This window comes from Globicephala melas, chromosome 10 (genome assembly GCF_963455315.2).
Source record: "Globicephala melas chromosome 10, mGloMel1.2, whole genome shotgun sequence".
NCBI lineage: Eukaryota > Metazoa > Chordata > Mammalia > Artiodactyla > Delphinidae > Globicephala > Globicephala melas.
Genome location: NC_083323.1, coordinates 85340793 through 85362476, shown reverse-complemented (window position 1 = coordinate 85362476; position 21684 = coordinate 85340793). Strand labels below are relative to the sequence as shown.

The window sequence follows — 21684 nt, the reverse complement described above, 5'->3', positions numbered from 1 at the left end:
AATATCTTCCTTGAAAAATGCATGTGTTTCTGGATTGGTTAAATCACTATCAGTCATTCACTAATATTATGAATTATTAAATCGAGATGAATTTCTGACTGAGCATCTCACTAAGGGAACGGCACAAGAGAAAGGAACTTCAATAGAAATTGAAGGAAGGTGGGTAATTTTGCGGTACGTGGGCCTCTCCCATTGTGGAGCACAGGCTCCGGAAGCGCAGGCTCAGCGGCTATGGCTCACGGGCCCAGCCGCTCCGCGGCATTGTGGGATCTTCCCAGACCGGGGCACGAACCCGTGTCCCCTGCATCAGCAGGCGGACTCTCAACCACTGCGCCACCAGGGAAGCCCAGAAGATGGGTAATTTTTAAGCAAATGGGAAAGGAGGGTATTCAGCTGCCTAGCAGTTTAGGAGAAAGCCCTGGGAAGGGAAGATAAGCAGAAAGAAGAGAAAAATGGCAAAAACAAACTTTGCAAATTTTTAAGCGTTGCTCCTGACTTGTCTTGTGCTGAGAAAGGGAAAAGCATTTTGTTTTCTCCAGTTCTCTGCTTCCAACACTCCGCCCCCTTGGCTTCGTAACTGGACTAGTAGCATCAGTTCAGTTACACTGTGGGTTAAATCAGCTTCTGCAGGACAGTCTGGGAAACTAACCATCTCCCTGTTTCTGTGGGGAAATGCATTCTGAGTTCCAAATAACCGAGCCACAGACTTTTCGAATCTATGGTAATTTGAGAGCTTCCTGTACATGCTGACATAAAAAAAAAATCACAGTTGTGACACTGATAAACCAATAATTCTTTGGTGATCAGTCTCTAGATAGTGGTTCTGTTTTGTTTTTGTTTGTTTGGCCTCATATAACATGTGTGATTTAGGAGACTTGCTATTCTAGAAGGCTCTGTCGCTTCCAAGTTCTCGAATTAAAAAAAAAGTAAAAGCGAAAGTGTCTCTTGAATAGTATTTTTTCAGAGACAATTTTACATTAGCTTTCTTTTTGAATTTTATTTTATTATACATCAGGTTCTTATTAGTTATCTATTTTATACATATTAGTGTACATATGTCAATCCCAATCTCCCAATTCATCACATTTACATTAGCTTTTAATTGTGCCTAACGATATGAAAACCAATGCTTGTACATGAGAGTAAATAAAACCCAAAATTAAAAAGGACCTAATCCTTTGTGTATAGTGTAACGAAATGAAATAAACCTGTTCATGGAAAAACAGAAGATCTGGTTCTTGTTCAACTCGCCAATCTGTGTGAACAAAAGATTTAACATCTTGGGGACTTTAATCTTTAGTCATTTTTCTTATGAGTAAATGCTCATATTAAGCTCATTTGAGGTTAAATATTTTAAATTGTGTTGATATCTGGATTAAGTAAATACAAATTTAGTTTCATTCATCCAATAAATATTTACTGGATGCCTGTGAAGGGTCAGGTCAAGGTGAGGGTTGGAGGCTGGGGCAAGAAATATCCAAAGATGCTACTTTATTTTGCTTAATAACATTATGAAGACAATGGGTGATGCCAGCCAAGATAGACTTTTTAATAACGTTTAAATCAGCTAAAAGTGTTATAAACTTCTCCTTTTCATAGCTGCCATTTCTATCCTTTTAACATATTTTTTTCCCCTTCTCCCTTAACCCTTAAACTGACAGATCTGTCTAAAGCCCTGAGATGGGATGTTTTGTGAGTTCTTTAGTTTCACTCCCTTGTCCACTTGCTTGATCTGCTCTGGCTCTAAGCCAGCCTTTCTCAACCTACTGACATTTTGGGTCAGAAAATTCCTTGTCATGGGGGCTGCCCTGTGCACTGTAGAACGTTTAACTGTCCTCTACCCACTAGATTCCAGTAGCACCTGCTCCACAACTGTGACAACTAAACATGTCTCTAGATGTTGCCAAATGGCCCCAAGAAGACAAAAGTGACCCTGGTTGAGAACCAGTGTCCTAGGCAAACACCCCATCCTGCCACAGAACATATTCAGAAGCTCTTTCTATGAAAACTTCCCCAAGGTGTTGTGGTCTTATTCCTCACAGTGTGACTCTCCCTGGCTTCAGAGGAATTTCAGGAGCCTGCCCTTCTCTGGGTGGCAGTAACCTCCCTCCAGCCCCAGGTGAGGATTCTGGGCAGGTGCATGGTTCATGCTGGCTTCTACTGGCCACTGGTTAACCCCGCAAATGGATTTGCCCTTTCCACACCTTAACTTGCTCCATATCTGCCTCAGCTGATTTATAACCCTGTGATGTGTCTTTAATTACAGAGTTAGGCTATCTTGAGTGATCACTTCATTTCTAAACACAATGTAATGGACTTTCTTCCTGGCTTGCTCAATAATCAGTATTACTATAAAATCAAGCCAAGAGCGTCCTCTCTCTCTCTCTCTCTCTCTCTCTCTCTGTGTGTTTTTCCAGATCTTCTTTCCAAAGTAAACCATAAATGGTCCACTCCTTAAGCTTACATCATTTTCTTTTGTCCCTGGCATCTAGACCACTGAAAAAATGTCATTTGGAACCATCCCAGTAAGTTTACAATCAAGCACTCCACCACATAATTCTTAAGTGGGGCCCTTGCCAATTGTACATTGTCATATTTTGATGAATATCCTCATTTCGAAGGTTCTGTGATTTTTCCTAGTCTACTTAAAGACTTTTACATATATCTTTTCTTCCATATTTTGAGAAGTTTGTAGTTTACTTTTGAGATCTTTGGCAAAGCTGCAGAAGACAGAGCAATCCCATGGTTTGTCTGACTTTTTATCTTCCTTTTGCTATTGAAACATAGATCATTTTTTCCTTTATGAAATAATACATTTTAATTTCTTGATTTTTCCAGAAATTTGCTGATATAAACATTTGCATTTTATAATGCTCATTCCTAGCCAGGACTACTGAATTCTAGACACTTCCTAGTCCCAACTCAAGAGAAAACATTTTGAAAATTTACTAATTCAATTTATAATTCACCTCTCAACCATGAGTTCTTCTTTTATCATACTCAATCTGGTTTCCAACTCTGTTATCATTTCATTCAATGTTATACTTACATTATACTGGAATTACATTGGGTAGAGACCTGGGTTCAAATTCAACTGGTACCACTTATTATATGTACTGTACAACTTTAGGCAAATTACTTAGCCTCTCTGAGCCTCAGTTTTCTCATCTGTAAGAGTGAGATCATAGTTTCTTTACTAATTTCTGATATTTTTTGCTTATTTTGTGAGAATTAACAGAGATCATGTAAAAAGGCTTTGTGGACTTTAAAAACTATCCAAATATAAAGCTTTATTGTTATTTCCTTCTGATTACCTTCCTTCACCCCCCAACTCTATCCCAGACATGCTTTACCACTATACCCACAGCTCATAGCTCTTCCTTCTTTCAAAACCATCTCAGATTTTGTTTTGCCCACAACCCTCCATTTGTAAATGGTGAATGAAAATACTCTCATATTACAGGTGAGGAAGATAAGACATACATAAGGAAATATAAGATAAAAGGAGGAAATAGCATGCTTGAGCAAGTAGTTTAAGTTTTAAACACACATATGATTGTAATATGCCTCCAATTCAAATAAAATTCCTCTAAAAGGCTGACAACACGTCATCCGAAAGATATCACTAGAATTTTTTAGTTTCAAAGTAGTCTATCAATTAATGATATATAAATATACAATTATTTCAGATTTCAGGTGAGGACTATTATATCATCAAACATTAAATGGTAATAGTTCTCTAAAAGTTTTTTTAGTAATTATGCACTACATTTCTGACTCTTCTGAACTCAACTCTGAACTTTTCTGAACTCTGAGCAATTACCTTTTCTAGTTCTTGATCTTGCCGATTCATAAGTGTTTTCCAGTGTTCATAAAGCTCAACATCTTTGGTTTGAATGTCCTTCAAAGTTCCTTCTCTTAGAACACTTCCATCTTTCATGGCTATGATCTAAGGAAAGCACATATTAGACGAATTGTGACAAAAATCCTTAATTGGCCAAGAGAATTATCTTTATCTCAGAAAGCATTTATATAACTGTAATATAAAAATTAATGAAACTTCTTTTAAGCTCTTACCCAGTCAGCATGTGTTAGATATTGTAATTTGTGAGTCACAAGAACAAGTGTCCTCTTGTCATCTTGGAGAAATTTCAAAATCCCTTCCTGCATTAAGTGATCACTCAAGTGAATGTCCAAGGCAGAAAATGGATCATCCTACAACAAGTAAAATGGAGAGATGATGAAAAATTTTTATATTCTCTTTGTAACTAAATCCTCCAGAAAGCAGAAATACAAATAACTAAAGACAAATTATCTCACAAATCCTATTTATAATAAACAGACTCTGAATAACTTTAAATTACAAAAAAGGTACTAAATTAAAAATGAAGTTTTTATTTTCTCTTTCACTTAAAAACTAATTTAAAAAGTAAATAACAGTATTTGAAGTAGTTTGAATTCTTATGTATAGAATATCCAAGTTCAAAAACCAACATTACTCGACAACCTATAACAAAACACCAAAACAAAGAATGAAATGATAATTGGAGTTTATCAATTGAATGAAATGATAAGTGGAGTTTATTAATAAACTTTATCAATAAAGTTTAAATAATAAAAATAGGTGTAGACTCTAGACCAAGATGGCAACATAGGAGGCTCCTGAATTTCTCTCCTACCATGGACACACCGAATATACAGCTACACATGGAGCAATTCCCTCTGAAAGAAATCCAGAAACTAGTTGAGTGATTCTGACACATTAAGCAACTGAGAAAAAACATCAAAATAAGTAGGAAAGTCTGAGACACACTCTCGCCATAAACTCCACCCCTGAAAAATTCACAAATATGTGGAGATGAAACAACATGCTCCTGAACAACTAATGGGCCAAAGAGGAAATCAAAAGAGGAAATCAAAAACTATCTTGAGACGAATGAAAATGAAACACAACATATCAAAACTTACGGGATGCAGCAAAAGCAGTTCTAAAAGAATTTTATAGCAATAAATGCCTATATTAAGAAAAAAGAAAGACCTCAAATAAACAACTTAACTTTACACCTCAAAAAACTAGAAAAAAAGAACAAGCTAAGCCCAAAGTTAGTAGAAGGAAGGAAATAACAGAGATCAGAGTGGAAATATATAAAATCCAGACTAACAAGACAACAGAAAAGATCAATGAAACTAGGAACTGATTTTTTGCAAAGATAAACAAAATGGATAAACCTTTAGCTAGGTTCACCAAGAAAAAATGAGAGGATTCAAATAAAATTATAAATGAAAAAGGCAACGTTACAATTCATACCACACAAATACAAGGGATCATAAGACTACTATGAAAAATGATATACCTACAGACTGGACACCTAAATAACATGGATAAATTCCTAGAAACAAACACCTACAGAAACTGAATCTTGAAGAATTAGAAAATCTGAACAGACCAATTACTGGTAAGGGAATTGAATCAGTAATCAAAAAACACTGCCCAACAAACAAAGTCCAGGAACAGATGGCTTCAGTGGTGAATTCAACCAAACATTTAAAGAAGAATTAATACCAATACTTCTCAAACTTTTCCAAAAAACAGAAGAGGAAAGAACACTTCCAAACTCATTTTACAAAGCTAGCATAAAGACACCACAAGAAAAGAAAATTACAGATCAATGTCTCTGATGAACATAGATACAAAAATTCTCAACAAAATATTAACAAACTGAATTCAACAGTCAGTAAAATATTCAAACACCATGATCAAGTTGGATTTATTCCAGGGATGCAAGGATGGTTCAACATTTGCAAATCAATGTGATACACCACAATAATAAAATGAAGGATAAAAATCATATGATAAACTCAATAGATGCAGAAAAAGCATTTGACAAAGTTCAACATTCAATCATGATAAAAATTCTGAATGAAGTAGGTATTGAGGGAACATACCTCAACATAATAAAGGTCATATATGACAAGCCCACAGCTAACATCATACTTAATGGTAAAATGCTGAAAACTGTCCCTCTAAGATCAAGAACAATGCCAACTCTCACTACTTTTATTCAATATAGTACTGGAAGTCCTAGCCAGAGCTATTAGTCAAGAAAAAGAAATAAAAGACATCCAAATGGGAAAGGAAGAAGTAAAACTATCTCTATTTGCAGATGACATTTTTCTATAGAAGACCCTAAAGATTTCACCAAAAAACTAACAGCACTAATGAACGAGGTCAATAAAGTTGCAGGATACAAAATCAATATAGAAAAATCAGTTGCATTTCTATACACTAATAACAAACTATCAGAAAGAGAAATTAGGAAAACAACCCCATTTGTAATTGCATCAAAAAGAATAAAATGTCTAAGGAATAAGTTTAACCAAGGAGGTAAAAGACCTGTGCACTGAAAACTCTAAGACACTGATGAAAGAAACTGAAGAAAACACAAATAAATGGAAAGATATCTTGTGCTCATGGATTGGAAAAATTAATATTGTTAAACTGTCCATACTACCGAAAATGATCTAGAGGTTCAATGCAATCCCTATCAAAATTCCAATGACATTTTTCACAGAAATGAATCAAACAATTCCAAACTTTGTATAGAACCACAAAAGACTCCTAATATCCAAAGCAATCTTGAGAAAGAATAACAAAGCTGGAGGTATCATACTTCGTGATTTCAAACTGTATTATAAAGCTATCATAAACAAAACATTATCTTATTGGCATAAAAACAGACACATAGATCAATGGAACAGCACAGAGAGCCCAGAGATAAACTCATGCACATATGGTCAATTAATTTACAACAAAGGGGTCAAGAATATACAATGGGGGAAGGATAGTCTCTTTGATAAATGGTGCTGGGAAAACTGGACAGCCACATGTAAGAAAAATGAACCTGGACTACTACCTTACATCACACATAAAAATCAGCTCAAAATGAATCAAAGACATGAACATAAGACCTGAAACCATAAAACTCCTAGGAGAAAACATAGTGGATAAGCTCCTTGACATTGGTCTTGGCAATGCTTTTTTAAGATTCTGATACCAAAAATAAAAGGAACAAATGCAAAAATAAACAAGTGAGACTACATCAAACTAAAAAGTTTTTGCACAGTAAAGGAAACCATCAACGAAATGAAAAGGCAACTTATGAAATGGGATAAAATATTTGCAAATCATATATATGATAAGTGGTTAATATCCAAAATATATACAGAACTCATACAACTCAATAGCAAAAAGACCCCAACAATCCAATTTAAAAATGGTCAGAGGATCTGAATAGATATTTTTCCAAAGAAGACATACAAATGGCCAACAAGTACATGAAAAGATGCTCAATATCATTAATTATCTGGGAAATACAAATCAAACTATGAGATATCACCTCTCATCTGTTAGATAGGCTATTATCAAAAAGACAAGAAATAACCAATGTTGGTGAGAATGTGGAGAAAAGGGAACTCTTGTGCACTGTTGGAAATGTAAATTGGTGCAGCCACCATGGAAAAAAAGTACGGAGGTTCCTCAAATTTTTAAAAATAGAACTACCATATGATCCAGCAATTCCACTTCTGGGTATTTATTTAAAGGAAATGAAATCATTATCTCAATGTTCATTAAGAACTTCCATGTTCATTATAGCATTATGTACAATAGCCAAGATATGGAAACAACCTAAATGTCCATCAGTGGATGAATGGGTAAAGACAATGTGAAATGTTATAGATCCATAAAAAGGTAGGAAATTCTGCCATTTGTGATGGCATTATGCCAAGTAAAATAAGTCAAACAGAGAAAAACAGATACTATATGCTCTCACTTATACATGGAATTCAAAAAAAAAAAGTGAACTCATAAATTCAGAAAACAAATTGGTGTTTGCCAGAGGTGGGGGTGCGGGGTTGGGGAAAATGGGTGAAAGTGTTCAAAAGGTACAAACTTCCAGTTGTAAGATAAACATGTCCTCGGGATAGAATGTACAGCACTACGACTATAGTTAATAATACTGTATTGCATATTTGAAAGTAGTTAACAGAGTAGATCTCTGACACTGGGCAATTTTTCAAACTCAGTCACTTCATCTGTAAAATGGGGATAATAAAAAGACCTGTCAGAGAGCACATAGGTTTGCTGCAAAGATCAAATAATGTTGTAAAAGTCTCTGTAAAATATTTTTAAAGCGTTATTTTATTATTATTTTCTTATAAATAAAGCTGTGGTGATTAACTGTGCTAAACCCTTTAAAGCACCACAGTGAGAATTTAGTGACGTCCAGGAATCTCTTAAGGAGGAAGAGTGCAGTGGTTAAGGACACAGGCTATGGAATTAGATCACCTGGGTTTGTATCCTTGCTTCACTATACTATCTGTGTGACCTTGGGTAAATTATCCCCCAAAGCCTCAACATTATCATTGCATAAATAAAGGTAACATTAATAATAACAATGTCAAACCTAATAGGGTTATTGTGAGGATGAAGTGAGTTCATGTACATAAAGTATTTAGAATCATGACTAGGTCATAAAAAGCCCTTAATAATGATTGCTATCATGTATATGGCTTCATTATGTGTCATCATGGCTTCATTATGTGGCATCTTGGTGTTGCAGTAAAATGTAACCTTTTATATAACTTAATAATAATCTAGATTTGATGGATTGCTGATCATTTCTCACGATTCAGTTTGTGTATTAACATTCTGGGGAGATACTTTCTTTAAAGAGTGCAAGACAATTTGACAAATGGCCAAATCAGTGAATGGTCAATTCTTCATTTTCAGTAATATATTATTTATTTTTATATACATATATACAGTTCTCACTAATATAGTCTTTCCTGTATTCAATGAATGTTTTAGTAGTATACTCTTTATGGACACATTTTTGGAAATAACCTCTTAAAAATATATTCACTGATACAGAACATTTATAGATGCTACAAAGCTTTAAAAATAACTAATATGTTTGATATATAATCAAGATGTTTCACATGGCTTTGATACAGTGTAAAGGCTAATTTGATAAAGGTTAACTAGAGATCAGAGCAAAATGTAAAACCTTAACTAATTATTTGTACAAGTAAGATCCTTAAAGATAGGAATAACAAAGGAGAAAACTTTGTTTCCTTTACCCAGCACATAAGATGGCATCGATGACATTCACTAAACATTGATGGATGGAAAGGAAGAAGGATGGAAGGAAGGAGAGAGGGAGGGAGCGAGAGAGGGAAAGGAAAGAAAAAGACAACACAGGTAGTAACTTGAGAGTAATACTTTTTAAAAAATACCAGAGAATCTTAGCTGATCAGAAAAACAGTACTCAAAAGACATGGAGTTCTAGCCCAGACTGTATCACTCATTAGTCATTAGTCCTTGAGTAAGGCACTTGACCTTTCTATGTATAAGTTTCCTCACTTCACATGAGGATACCATCTACCCTAGCAGCACAGTCATAAGAATCAAATGAGGTAATACTGCGATTCAAAGTGCTTTGTCAATGGAAGTGTAAGATATTTTCATTTGGGGGAAACTGTTAAAACACATCAACAGTATTCTGTTGCTGCTAAAACGTTATTCAATTTTAGGCTACAATTAAGAAACTATAATATTTAGATCATAAGATCTATTAGTTTTAAGATTATCTGAGTTGATCAGAGTGCATCTAGAACACGCTTTTTCAGAGGGACCCTGACAAACACTATTACATCCAGAATTAAGACAAGGTAAAAAAAAGTTATAAAAATTATATTATTGTCAAAGAATTGAAAATATTAAGCTTGCTTAGCCTAGAAAAAAGTAAATTAAGGCAAGTAATGACAATAATATTAAAATATTGAACTATGGCTATATAAAAGAAATATATTTGCTGCTGCAGAAGCAGAATGGGAATCAATTACTGGAAAATACACAGAAGCAGATTTCAATCACATAATAACTTTCCAATAATGAAAGCTATCTGCAGCAGGCAGAATAATGGTCCCCAAAGATGTCCATGTTCTAATTCCCAGAACTTGTGACTATGTTACCTTAATAGCAAATGGGACTTTGCAGATACACGCATACCTCGTTTGACTGCACTTCACTTTATTGTGCTTTACAGAGTTGCGTCTTTTTACAAATTGAAGAGCTGTGGCAACCCTGCGTCTAGCAAGTCTATCGGCGCTATTTCTCCAACAGCATTTGCTCACCTCGTGTCTTTGTGTCACATTTTGGTAATTCTCACAGTACTTTCAAACTTTTTCATTATTATTATATTACACTGATCTATGATCAAGGATCTTTGATGTGACTATTGCAAGAAGATTATCACTTACTGAAGGCTCAGATGGGTAGCATGTTTTATGAATGATGTATTTTTTAATTAAGGTATGTACATTGTTTTTTTAGACATAATGCTATTGCACGCTTAAGAGATTACAGTATAGTAAACATAACTTTTGTATGCACTGGGAAACCCAAAAAATCACGTGACTCGCACTTAACTGTGATGCTCGCTTTATTACGATGATCTGGAACCAAACCCGCAATATCTCCAAGGTATGTCTATATGATTTAGATTAAAGACCTTGAGATGGGAAGATTATCCTGATGGGTCTAAGCTAATTACAGGAATCCTTGAAAGCTGAGAACTTCCCCAGATGTGAAGAGAGGGAGAAGTGAGTAGTAAAAATGGTCAGAGATGCTGGCTTTGAAGATGAAGGAAGGCAGCTGGGAGCCAAGGAATGTGGGCAACTTCTAGAAGCTGGAAAAGGCAAGGAAGCCTTTTCTACCCGGTAGCCTCCAGAAGGGAACACAACCCTGCAGACACTCTGATCTCAGCTGCGTGAGACCCATGTCGGATATCCACCCTACAGAACTATAGGATAATAAATTTGTAATGTGTAAACCACCAATTATGGCTATTTGTTATAGCAACCCATACACGGACCAACAAGGAAAGGCTGCCTCAAAGATAAGCAATCTGTCTTCAGAGAGAGTCATCGAGAAGCTGTTAGAGATGATACGAAAAGCAATTCTATAATGAATGGCCGGGAATCCACAGTGGTAGCACTATGACTTCTTTGAATCTCATGATTCTACAACTGAAGTAAGGGTCATTAAATTGAAGGCAGTGGAATGAAATGGAGTAGGATATTACATTCAGAGAACCTCTGTCTCTTTCAGATTTCCAAGTCACTTGGTCCTCAGGTGGTTCAATCATTACTTCATCCCAAAGTTCAAGAGGTCATTTCTAGTTGCGGGTCCACCCATTATGAAAAGGGTTTATAATTACGTAGGTTACTGCTAGATACTGGTATAGCTTTTATGGTGGTGTTTTCTGGAACATTTGGGGGACAGGTATTCTCAGGGACATTAACCTGAAGTGCACTTCCACCACTATGTCCAAATTCTACTCCCATCCCCAGTAATGGATCCAAATTTAGTGGAAAACTCCACAAAATTTGAAGATATTCGATTTTACATGGAGTGAAAACTCTAAAGGAGGTTGGAGAACCAGGTTTATAAATGGTTAATAACTGCACAGAAGGAGAAAGCAGGGGAAGGAGGTATTTACATAGGCTGCTGGTCTCTAATATACACTGTCTATTTGTAAGCTAAGTTATTTTGGTTACATCCTTCTGGAGAAACCAAACTAGAGCAAATTCATAATCAACATAATCATCAAATTTTATTTGTGGATCCACAGGAGAAGCAAGTTATCAACCCAGGATATAAATACAAGACAATCATCTACGGAGCTTTTTCAAGATACAGATTCTAAACTCTGCCTTTATAGATTATGATTCAGTAGGTCTAGGCTAGTATCAAGATTTCTAAGAATACTTTCAGGAAGCTTCACAGATAGATCTTATCCACAGCCTGAGCTGCATACTTACTAACCCCTATGTCCACCAAGAGTGTATTTTCCAGCCCCTCTTTTTTTGCTAGCAAATATAAATGAGAAGACCTATGGTCCTGTCCAGTTCATCCAGCACCATCCATTCTCTTTCATTAATGATCCTCATGAGTTAAAAACTCATATAAGTAACGATTTGGGCACCTCAGTCCCTCTGGATCCCCCAACTCTCATCTTGATGTTGATTTGATTTGTACTCGGAGGATTTGTCTCCCTTTAATTCTCTGTAATTTCACAAGTTAAACCGTCTTTCCTTGAGTTACTTGTCTCTTTAAGGACTCATTTGTCCAGAGGGAAAAATGAAATAGAAAGAAACAAAAAGCCCATATGCTTACCAAGAAGACAATGTTGGTATTTTGATAGAGAGCTCGGGCCACACAGATTCTTTGCCTCTGACCCCCACTCAAGTTGATGCCCTAGAGAATAAATATCTATAAACATCTACCTTTTATATTAGTAGATGATCTGTTGATTAAAAAATTCCCTTTAAAATACAAGCTTCTCTAAAAGAATCTTAAATTAATGGTAATTTATTAATTAAACTGTGATAACATTAGTAAGATAAAATGCAAGCTGTTTAGTGGTCAATACTTGAATTATATTAAGGTAATTTCTGACTGATAACATTAATCCTCTTTTCACTCTGATAGAGAACTCTGCTGTACCGAAGCATTAATAACCATAAACCAAGGTGAGTGCTGAAGATGCAAGTAATCCCCAAATTGTTTCTAGTTTCATGCATTGTGTCTGTAGTATACTGAACATATGCCTTTTAAATTCGATATTACAAGTTTTTTTTCAACAGAACTACAATATGCTTATAAAAGCAATATGCTTTTATAATCAAGTACTGATTATAAAAATTTGAAAAACTAATATTTATTGAGCATTTAGTATGCACCAGGCTGATGTGAATGGCTTTCCATTCCTTATTTCTATTATTCGTCAGAGTAATTTCAACGTGTAGGCATTATTCCCCACGGGGAAATGAAGACTCAAAGAAGTCCAGGTCATGTCTTAAGCACTCTACTAGGTTACAATAAAGAACAGCCATGAATAACACAGACTACAGAGGTGGACCAATCCCACCTGCACCAATGACTCTGACTGGGCAAGTTCCTTAACCTTTCTCAGCCTTGGTCTTCTTGGCTGCAATACACTGATAACAAAACACCCATATAACAGATTTGCTGTAAAAGTAAATAATACACATAAAGCCTTTTGCCCAGTACTTGCCACCTATAAGAGTCAAAAATTTTAGCCAGCATTGTTATAAATGATTACATACAGGTATAAATATTTTTCAGCTAGTCATAGAACGGTATGATGCCAATGTAAAACCTGTTTACACAAAGAAAAAAGAACCCTTTAACAGGAACAAATGGATGTTGACAAGAGTGGAAGAAGTTGTCGGAAGCAATCTCAGTTTCCAAACCAATTTAAAGTAAACTCCAAGTAAGTAAAAATACATTTGATCAAAGTCAGGGACTGCTTCCCTTCCCTTGAGAACTCTCAAGCAGCTAGCAAAATGTGAAGTGTATGCTGGTTAGTCAACAAATACCTAAGAGACGTGGCATTAAGAACTCCTGTGCTCATGTTCCCAGAACTTGTCACTAGGAAAACACATAATTCCAGAGCTCTCAGATTTTCTCATGCTCCACGAAAAGTTAAAGACAACCAGAAGACTTTTCTAGATTTGTGTTCATTGTCTAATTAAACTACACATAGCTTACCCTCTCTCCGATTTCAGTTTGGTCTCCGAATGGTAGTAAGTCAATATCCGGCTGAAGAGAACAGGCATCTGTGACAGCTTTGTACCTTTGGGAGAAAATATTTTGAGTTTTTAGATCACTATTAACATACTGCCCATAAACTAAGTCCCAGGTCCAATGCCTTGGAAGCTGAAATAAAACACTTATTGAACAATTTAGTATATACTAGCCTCTACACTAGGCTTGTAGATACAAAGATAAATAGATATTTGTTCCCACTTTTATAAAACTATTAACAAGCATCTACTGTATAGCAGAGGGAACTATATTCAATGTCTTGTAATAACGTATAATGGAAAAGAATCTGAAAAAGAATAGATATAAATAAGTACAACTAAATCACTTTGCTGTATACCTGAAACTAACAAAACATTGTAAATTATACTTCAGTGAAAAAAGTGGTTAAATTTTTTAAAAAATACTATTAAATGGAGCAGAATATTGACATAGAAACATATAATAAAAATGTACCTTGTTAGGTACTGAATATAGATGGGTAGGTATAAAGTGCTCCTAGAATACACAGGAAGACATGACCGACTGCTCTGAGAAATTAGTGACGTCTTTGAGAGGGGGCGAGTTGTAAGGTGTATCCAGAAAGATGAGCTGTAATTTGCCAGGAATGAAAATGAGGGAAGGGAGGCTTAAGGAACTGCACGAAGGTGAACAAGTTCACGGTGCATGTGAGGGATAAGAGGAGGCTCACTGGGGCTAAAGCATGGGTTACAGGTGGGGAATCTGTGTCCACAATCATGATGCTGAAGGGAGGAGAAAACGGAAGAAGATGAGGACTGATGTACTCAAGTTGACCTAAGGCTGGATCTGGAAATTGGACAGACTGGAAATACAGGGAAGCATGGGCACTGGGAGTGCTAGGGAAAATATCAATGGTTTCATTTTCTCAAACACCTGGTCTTAAAATATTCAAGTCATTCTTGATTCTTCCCTTTTCTTCCCCCTGCTCTTATTTTGTCCATTCTTATTCTAGAATGCTTTTCTGTCAACCATCTCTTCTTCTTCCATTTCTACAGTCATTGCCAAGTGCAGGCAACAAACACAGCATGCCTGGGTCATTATCCCATCAAACTTCTAAATGTCTTTTTGCTCCTAATACAGATTCATCCCACATAAATCTCTTATGACGCTGCCAGAGCACATTCACTTTGTCAGTCCCCTTTCTAACACTTGCTGTGCCTCCCGAGAATGTCAGATTTATATCCGGCTGGCTTTTAAGGCACTTGACTGTCTTATCTCAGCCTTCCTTTACAATCTAGTTTGCTGCCATCAATACACACAGATCCCTTTCTGTTTGGTTTGTTCCCAGGCCCCAAACAATCCCATGTAATTTGAGTTTTTCCTCCCACACTTTCCTCTCCCTTCCCCCTTCCTCATGCCTCTCCCCAGACCTAATTTTCCTTACCTTTCAGAACCCAGCTCAGGGTCTTAGGACACTCCCTACCCCTCATGCAGGTGGCTTAAGGAAAGGATCCTGCCTTTGTACACTCGAGCGAGTGTTTAAAAGATGATTGAAAGAGGACGTATTCTGGCTGCTCCGAGTAACCAGACCCCTCAGATCCCGTATTCCTTTTCTTCTGTCCACGGTTAACCCTTCTTCTGCTCCTTACTGAGATTTTTCTTCTGTTTACCAACAACCTCAGCACCATGCCCGCCTCCTCCCCACACATACACACACACTTCGGTTTCGGCTGTTTATTTCTGGTGTACAAATTCTTCTCAATAATTGTATAGGATGGGCTGAAACTTCCAACGAGGCTTCTCTTACAAGAGTTGACTTAATAGACCAGGTGATGAGGACGGATCCAGGGGCAAACAGAGAAGAAAGGAAGTCCCGATACAAAGACTCCAGAACCAGGGGATAAGGGTGGGGGAATAAATTGGGAGACTGGGATTGACATATACACTCTACTATATGTAAAATAGATAACTAATAAGAACCTGCTCTATAGCACAGGGAACTCTACTCAATATTCTGTAATGGCCTATGTGGGAAAAGAATCTAAAAAACAGTGGATATATGTATATGTATAACTGGTTCACTTTGCTGTACACGTGAAACTAACACAACATTGTAAATCAACTATAATCCCATAAAAATTTAAAACAAAAAGGCTCCAGAAACCGTGAACCAAAGATAGGGATTAGAAATAGCTGCTCATTTGAGTTCTAAATTTTATACATTCAAAATTACCTCTGTTTGTTGAAAGGACTTCCAAAGGTAATATTTTCTTCCACTGTAGCATTTAATAGCCAAGGCTTTTGAGCTGCGTAAGCCACAGAATACCTGTTCCTACTGGAAAATGGAAAAGAAAAACAAAACACAGCAAGGGTGCTGTGCTGAATCTTTATTTTAGTACAACAAAGAAAAATGAAAGTTGATAAAATATCTCAAAGACAGAAATGGGGAACTTCTAAAAGAGAACATTTTAACAACCATCAACCTTATTAATTAATGGTTAAATAGTCCACTAAATTAAAGGGATGAGAACTTAATTAAAACAACACACAAGGTGCAAATTTTATTTTGGTATGCTAAAGAAGTATTTTATGGTATGAACTATTAATTAAAATGTTATTTTTTAAAATGACTATAATTTTAAAAATAATTTAAAGATAAATAGCAATTAACTCTAATAGCCACAGATATTTCACTTTATATTAAAAGCATTTTACATAACTCTGAATTTTATATGAATATCTTTTAAAAGATGTGAATTAATACTGTAATTATAGTATGCGTTTGTGGCTTAACTGCATGAACATATTTTAAAATAATAGATAATATTAATAGATAATATAAATATTTCAAAACAAAGAGTGATCTTGAGGAGTCCATTTCAATAATGAAACTACATATTTCAATACATATTGAAATAGTTTATTTTTAAAAAATGATAGCCTCCTCCCTGTCCCCCATTTTTTTGGCTTGCAAATTCTACCAGATGTCTATACATCAGATTTTAATTTGCAGTAATTAGGAAAATGCATGTGAGTTGAAGATACAGAAGATGATGAGATTGGGGTAGGGAAGGGGTCAGCTTAAAATTCACACTTCCACAGTTAGTTTATGGTCTGTAAGTACTAATTAAGGAATTAAGGTTAAAAAAGAATAAAGTTAAGAAAAAAAGTAGTTAGAAATGCTCAGTGATCATCCTGAAACATTATGTCTTAGGAGTTTAGAAGGCATGGTAATATATAGTATGCTAGCAGTCTCTTAGAAAACCATCTGTGTGGTAAAACAGTGGTTCCCAACCTCTGGCATGTCTGTTTCCCCCTCCCTGCCCCGGGTCCTTTAAGGTTTTTTTTTGTTTTTAATGGATGAAGCACTTGACTCTCCAGCTCCAGCTTAGAAGCAGATCCCATTACATTTTAACTCATAAACAATATACATATTAATTCTTATGCAATTTTATCTTATGAAATCCCAAATCCAATTCGCTAAGAACATTTGAGTTTCAGCCAAAGTTGAGACCCATGTGACTCATGGAGAAGGTAACAGTTGACACAATGGGCCATTTTGTTTGGCAAATTAATTCTTTTAGCAGCCTCCACATGTTGGGAACTACTGCTACTGGAAATATTGCTAGCGCATTTTAATAAATGACTTTGTACATTATCAGAATGAATAAAATGACTAGGAGTAAGAGATGGAATATCAGGTAAAGTCTGAGGAAGGAAGTTACGCAGATAAAAATAGAAATAATACCTTCTGGTTGCTTCAAAAGAAGGTTCAGATTCATTTACACTGCAAGTGTGGCAAACAATGTTCATTAATTATGAAATATAAATATAGAATGAATGAGTGTACATATCAGGTAAAAGATAAACATTGAACATATAAAATAGCTACATTTCCCAAATAGTTTTTGATATTAGTCCCAAAGACAAACCAGATAAATGACCGTCTTCTTTCACATCTTCATCAGTGAAGAAATAATTACTTAGTAAGCTTCCAAAAGAAGGACAGCGCTGTTCTCTTTCATATATAATTTGGGTTCATACAATGGACATGTTCTAGCCCCAACTCTGCTCCAACTACCTGTGTAGATTTAGGTAAACTTTGCAGAACAGTTTCCTAGTTTATACAAGAATTTGATGTTTCCAAGAGCTCCCTACCTTTAATATTTGAATTTAATCTATCTAAATTCCTAATCAGTTACCCTAAGGCATAACAAGAAATACTTTTTGCTCTCTAAACTTGAAGGGTTTAGACACAGCCTGGCCCTTAAGGAACTGGTAAGAAAGACAGACATGCACAATGCATGGTCACACTGTAACATTTTGGTATAATTAATTACTGATTGATATTATTTATGTAAAACAAGGTGTTCGGCTAATTAAATTTAGTTATATCTATTTCATTGGGGAAAAAACACCCGAGGACCTATTTTTTTATTATTCTAAATTTTAATATTTTAGTTGAACTCCATCATTCTGAATTCAAAAACCACACACATAATTAAAGTCTACAAGAACTCCAAGAATGGATCCTATTTCACTTTGGAAAGCATCATATGCTTTTGTGGAGAAAATGTACCTAAGTACATCATTACTTGGTGATGTTTGGCTTAGTGTTTCTAATGATAAGATTTTCACAACTGCACGTTTCTGATGACATCATGGGGTGGTTAATAGAGGTATGGAAAAACAATCTCAGACTGAAACTTCCCTCTCAATAATGATTATCCTCTGATTTAAGTTGCTCATAAAAATAATGAAATGCACCATTTCCCAAGTGATATTTTCCACACAATATGCTTTAGATGCCAAAAAATTTAGATTTTATTTTATTTTTTTTAGTGGTAAAAAAACCAATAAATGAACTCAGTGGTTTTATTTAATCTGAGGAAGAGAGCAAACAGATGAGGAAGAGCAGGTGTATGGCAGAAATTAATGAATTAATTTTCCTATTGGCCATCCAGGTGGAAATGCCCATCAGACACTTGAAAATGTCAGCCCGAACTGGAGATATGAATTTGGAAGTCACCAATTTTTTTCAATTACTATTGATTAACTCCAACTATATGTATTTAGTATCAATTGAAAAATATTTATTGATCACCCCCTAGTGCCAAAATACTAGAGATACAGTAAACAAAGAAAAGTCATTCCTTCTTTCATGTTGCTTTCTGTTTGATGGGAGTGTGACAAGGGAATAAACACCATGATAGGTGAAGCAAAAGGTGATATTAGAGCACAGACGAAGGACACCCAATCCACCTTTGGCAAACCAGAGTAAATAGAGGAGTTGATACCAGAGGGATAAAAGTGGGCTAGATGGAGAAAAGGTGAAGAATATTTCAGACCAAACAAAATACATATTGGATGACCTTAAAGTATCCTGGTCATACAAGGAGCTGATATAAATTTACCATTTCTGAAATGTGGGTGTCAATGGTGAGAGAAGAAAAGTATGAATTTTAAAAACAAGTGGTGAACAGCCATAGAGAAGGGGCTCATAAACCGTTTTACAGAGTTTGAACTTTTCCACAGAGCCACAGAAAACACTAAAAGGATTTAAACAAGAAAGAGATAACACGTTCAGTTTAGAAATATCACTCCAGTTGCAGAAAGTAACAAATAAATGGGAGGGAGCAAGATGGGAGGTAATACAGAGAGCCCTGAAGGCTGTCAGATACTGGAGATGAGAACGCAGTGCCCTGACTTTGGGTGATGGTGAATGAATGAAGAGAAGTGGACACGTTCATTCAAAGATATCTAGGATTGTGTGATTGACAAGATGGGAAGGGATGGAAGGGAGGAAGGAGTGACAGACAGGGGACACAGATGAGGAAACGTATATGGTGAGGGAAGATATAAAATTTAGAATCAGACACATTCAGTTTGAGATACCTAAGGGATGTCAGAATGACCATGGCCAGAAAGCAGAATTTGAAGCTCAGGAGAGAGATCTGGTAAACAAATGAAGCCTTTGGGATGATTTTCCCTCATAATATATGCCTTAGATCCCAAGGACTTTGGATTCCTTCCTTTACTAGTGAAAAGCCAATAAATGACTTCAACAATGCTATCACAACGAAGTGAACAAAGAAGCAGGAGCAGATAGAGGAAACTAATATCATGGGAAGCTATGTGATGGCCCAGCAAGTATATATAGAGGCAGAAAAGAAGGGGACAAAGACGGAACCTTGAAAAACATCACTATTTAACAAATGGCCAAGGAAGAGACATCTGCAGAGGGGATTGAGAGGAGCAGGCAAGAGTTCTAAGAGGAAAACTTGACTGTGAGTTTCACTGGAAACTAAGCAAGGAAACCTTTTGAAGAAGAAAGGTATGGGCAACAACGTCAAGTGGACAGGAGGTCAAAGGGGGAAGGGGAGGTTGGGACGAATTGGGAGACTAGGAATGACACACATACACTACCGTGCGTAAAATAGATAGCTAGTGGGAACCTGCTGTATAGCACAGGCAGCTCAGCTTTGGTGCTCTGTGACGACCTAGATGGGTGGGATGGTGGGGATGGGAAGGAGGTCCAAGAGGGAGGGGATATAGGTGTACATATAGCTGATTCACTTTGTTGTACAGCAGAAACTAACACAACATTGTAAAGCAATTATACTCCAATAAAAAATAAATACTTTTTTTTAAAGTGCACAGTGAATTTAATAACTAGGATGGCACTGATGGACTGGATAAGAATAGTTTCAGTGGAGTGGCAGAGGTAGACATGAGACTGCAGTAGACTGAGGCGAGAGGAGAATAAAAGGAACTGGAGGGAAAGAGGAAAGACTTTTATTAATTTATTTAAAATATTTATTTATTTTAGCTGCACCAGGTCTTAGTTGGGGCATGCAGATTCTTAGTTGCTGCATGCGTGCGGGAACTAGTTCCCCAACCAGGGATTGAACCTGGGCCCACTGCATTGGGAGCATGGAGTCTTACCCACTGGACCACCAGGGAAGTCCCAGGAAAGGCCTTTTTGTCTACAAAAAGAAGGTGAGAGAGTGGTAGTTGAAAGGGGCTGTGGGCTGAGATTAGAAAGATAATAGGGATGGAGATGGAAAGAGAGAGAGAAAGAGAGAGAGAGAGAGACAGAGAGAGAGAGAGAGAGACAGAGAGAGAGGAGAAGAGTCCTGTGTGTCTACAAAGAGAAATGGAAAGAGCCCAGGTCTGGGTTAGATATGAAGTAGATGAAAAGCAAAAGACAACATGCTTGGCTTGAGGGTGTCTCAGTCTAGGAAGGAGACCAGCCCACATTATTTATTTGAACAAACTGCAGAGGGACCAGAAGAGAAGGTACATTTCAGTCCACCTGGGAAATTAGAGAAGATTTTGTCAAAGACACATCAGAGTGGACACCAGAAAAAAGAGTGAGGCCACCAACCTGGGAGAGGGCATTACAGAGGAGGTATGTGTATTTGAAAACTACCTGCAGTCCAGTGTTACTGGAACACAATGGAAAGGGTGGGTGGAATGGCAGGATGAGAATTTAAGAAGTTAGATAGGGACCACATTGGGAAAGGCCCTTTTATGCAAAGGTGTCTAGAATATTTCTTCTACGCTTTGGCCAGTCAAGAAAAGAATTATAAGCAAGAAGAAGGTAATTAGATTTTCATGTCAAAAGGTAAATCTCACAACAGTGTAAAGAAAGGTGAGGGAGTGAGTAGTTCACAGTGAGTAGTTCACAAATGCGATTAAGTACCTGAACCAGGAAAATTAAAATAGATACAAAAATGGAAGAACAGACATAAGAAAAGTGATTGGCTGGATTTTGCAGGCGATAGAGAAAGAAGAATCTAGGTTGAATCCTTGACCCCTGACTTGGGCTCCTACCAACTGATTTCAGGGGGTGAGAACACAACCCTTCCAGGATACAGGCGGAGAAGCAGGTTTTGAAAACATGAGCTCAGTTTGGATGTGTTCAATTTGGAGCTTGTATAAGGCTTTTTGGAGGAGCTATTAGGTTTTCAGAAGAAGCTTCTTGGCCAGAAATGTACACTGGTGTGTCATTAGTACTTAGAGAGAAA

At 36.4% G+C, this 21684-nt stretch overlaps 1 protein-coding gene across 10 annotated transcripts in view; it reads right to left on the bottom strand.

Moving 5' to 3' along the window:
- ABCC9 (ATP binding cassette subfamily C member 9) overlaps positions 1–21684 on the bottom strand; it is a 148627-nt gene that overhangs the window by 58027 nt on the left and 68916 nt on the right. For 8 of the 10 annotated variants that reach the window (XR_009565464.1, XM_030841322.2, XM_060306184.2 and 5 more), the window contains 6 exons: positions 17403–17441; positions 15888–15989; positions 13640–13724; positions 12242–12322; positions 4078–4215; positions 3824–3949 (listed from right to left, as the gene is read on the bottom strand). Coding sequence is in view for 9 of the 10 variants with exons in the window: in XM_030841322.2 (XP_030697182.1) it covers positions 3824–3949; positions 4078–4215; positions 12242–12322; positions 13640–13724; positions 15888–15989; positions 17403–17441 (571 nt within the window). In the remaining variant the exon portion in view is untranslated. The remainder of the gene's footprint in view (positions 1–3823; positions 3950–4077; positions 4216–12241; positions 12323–13639; positions 13725–15887; positions 15990–17402; positions 17442–21684) is intronic. The other 2 variants (XM_070046451.1, XM_060306186.1) reach the window with 1 other exon arrangement.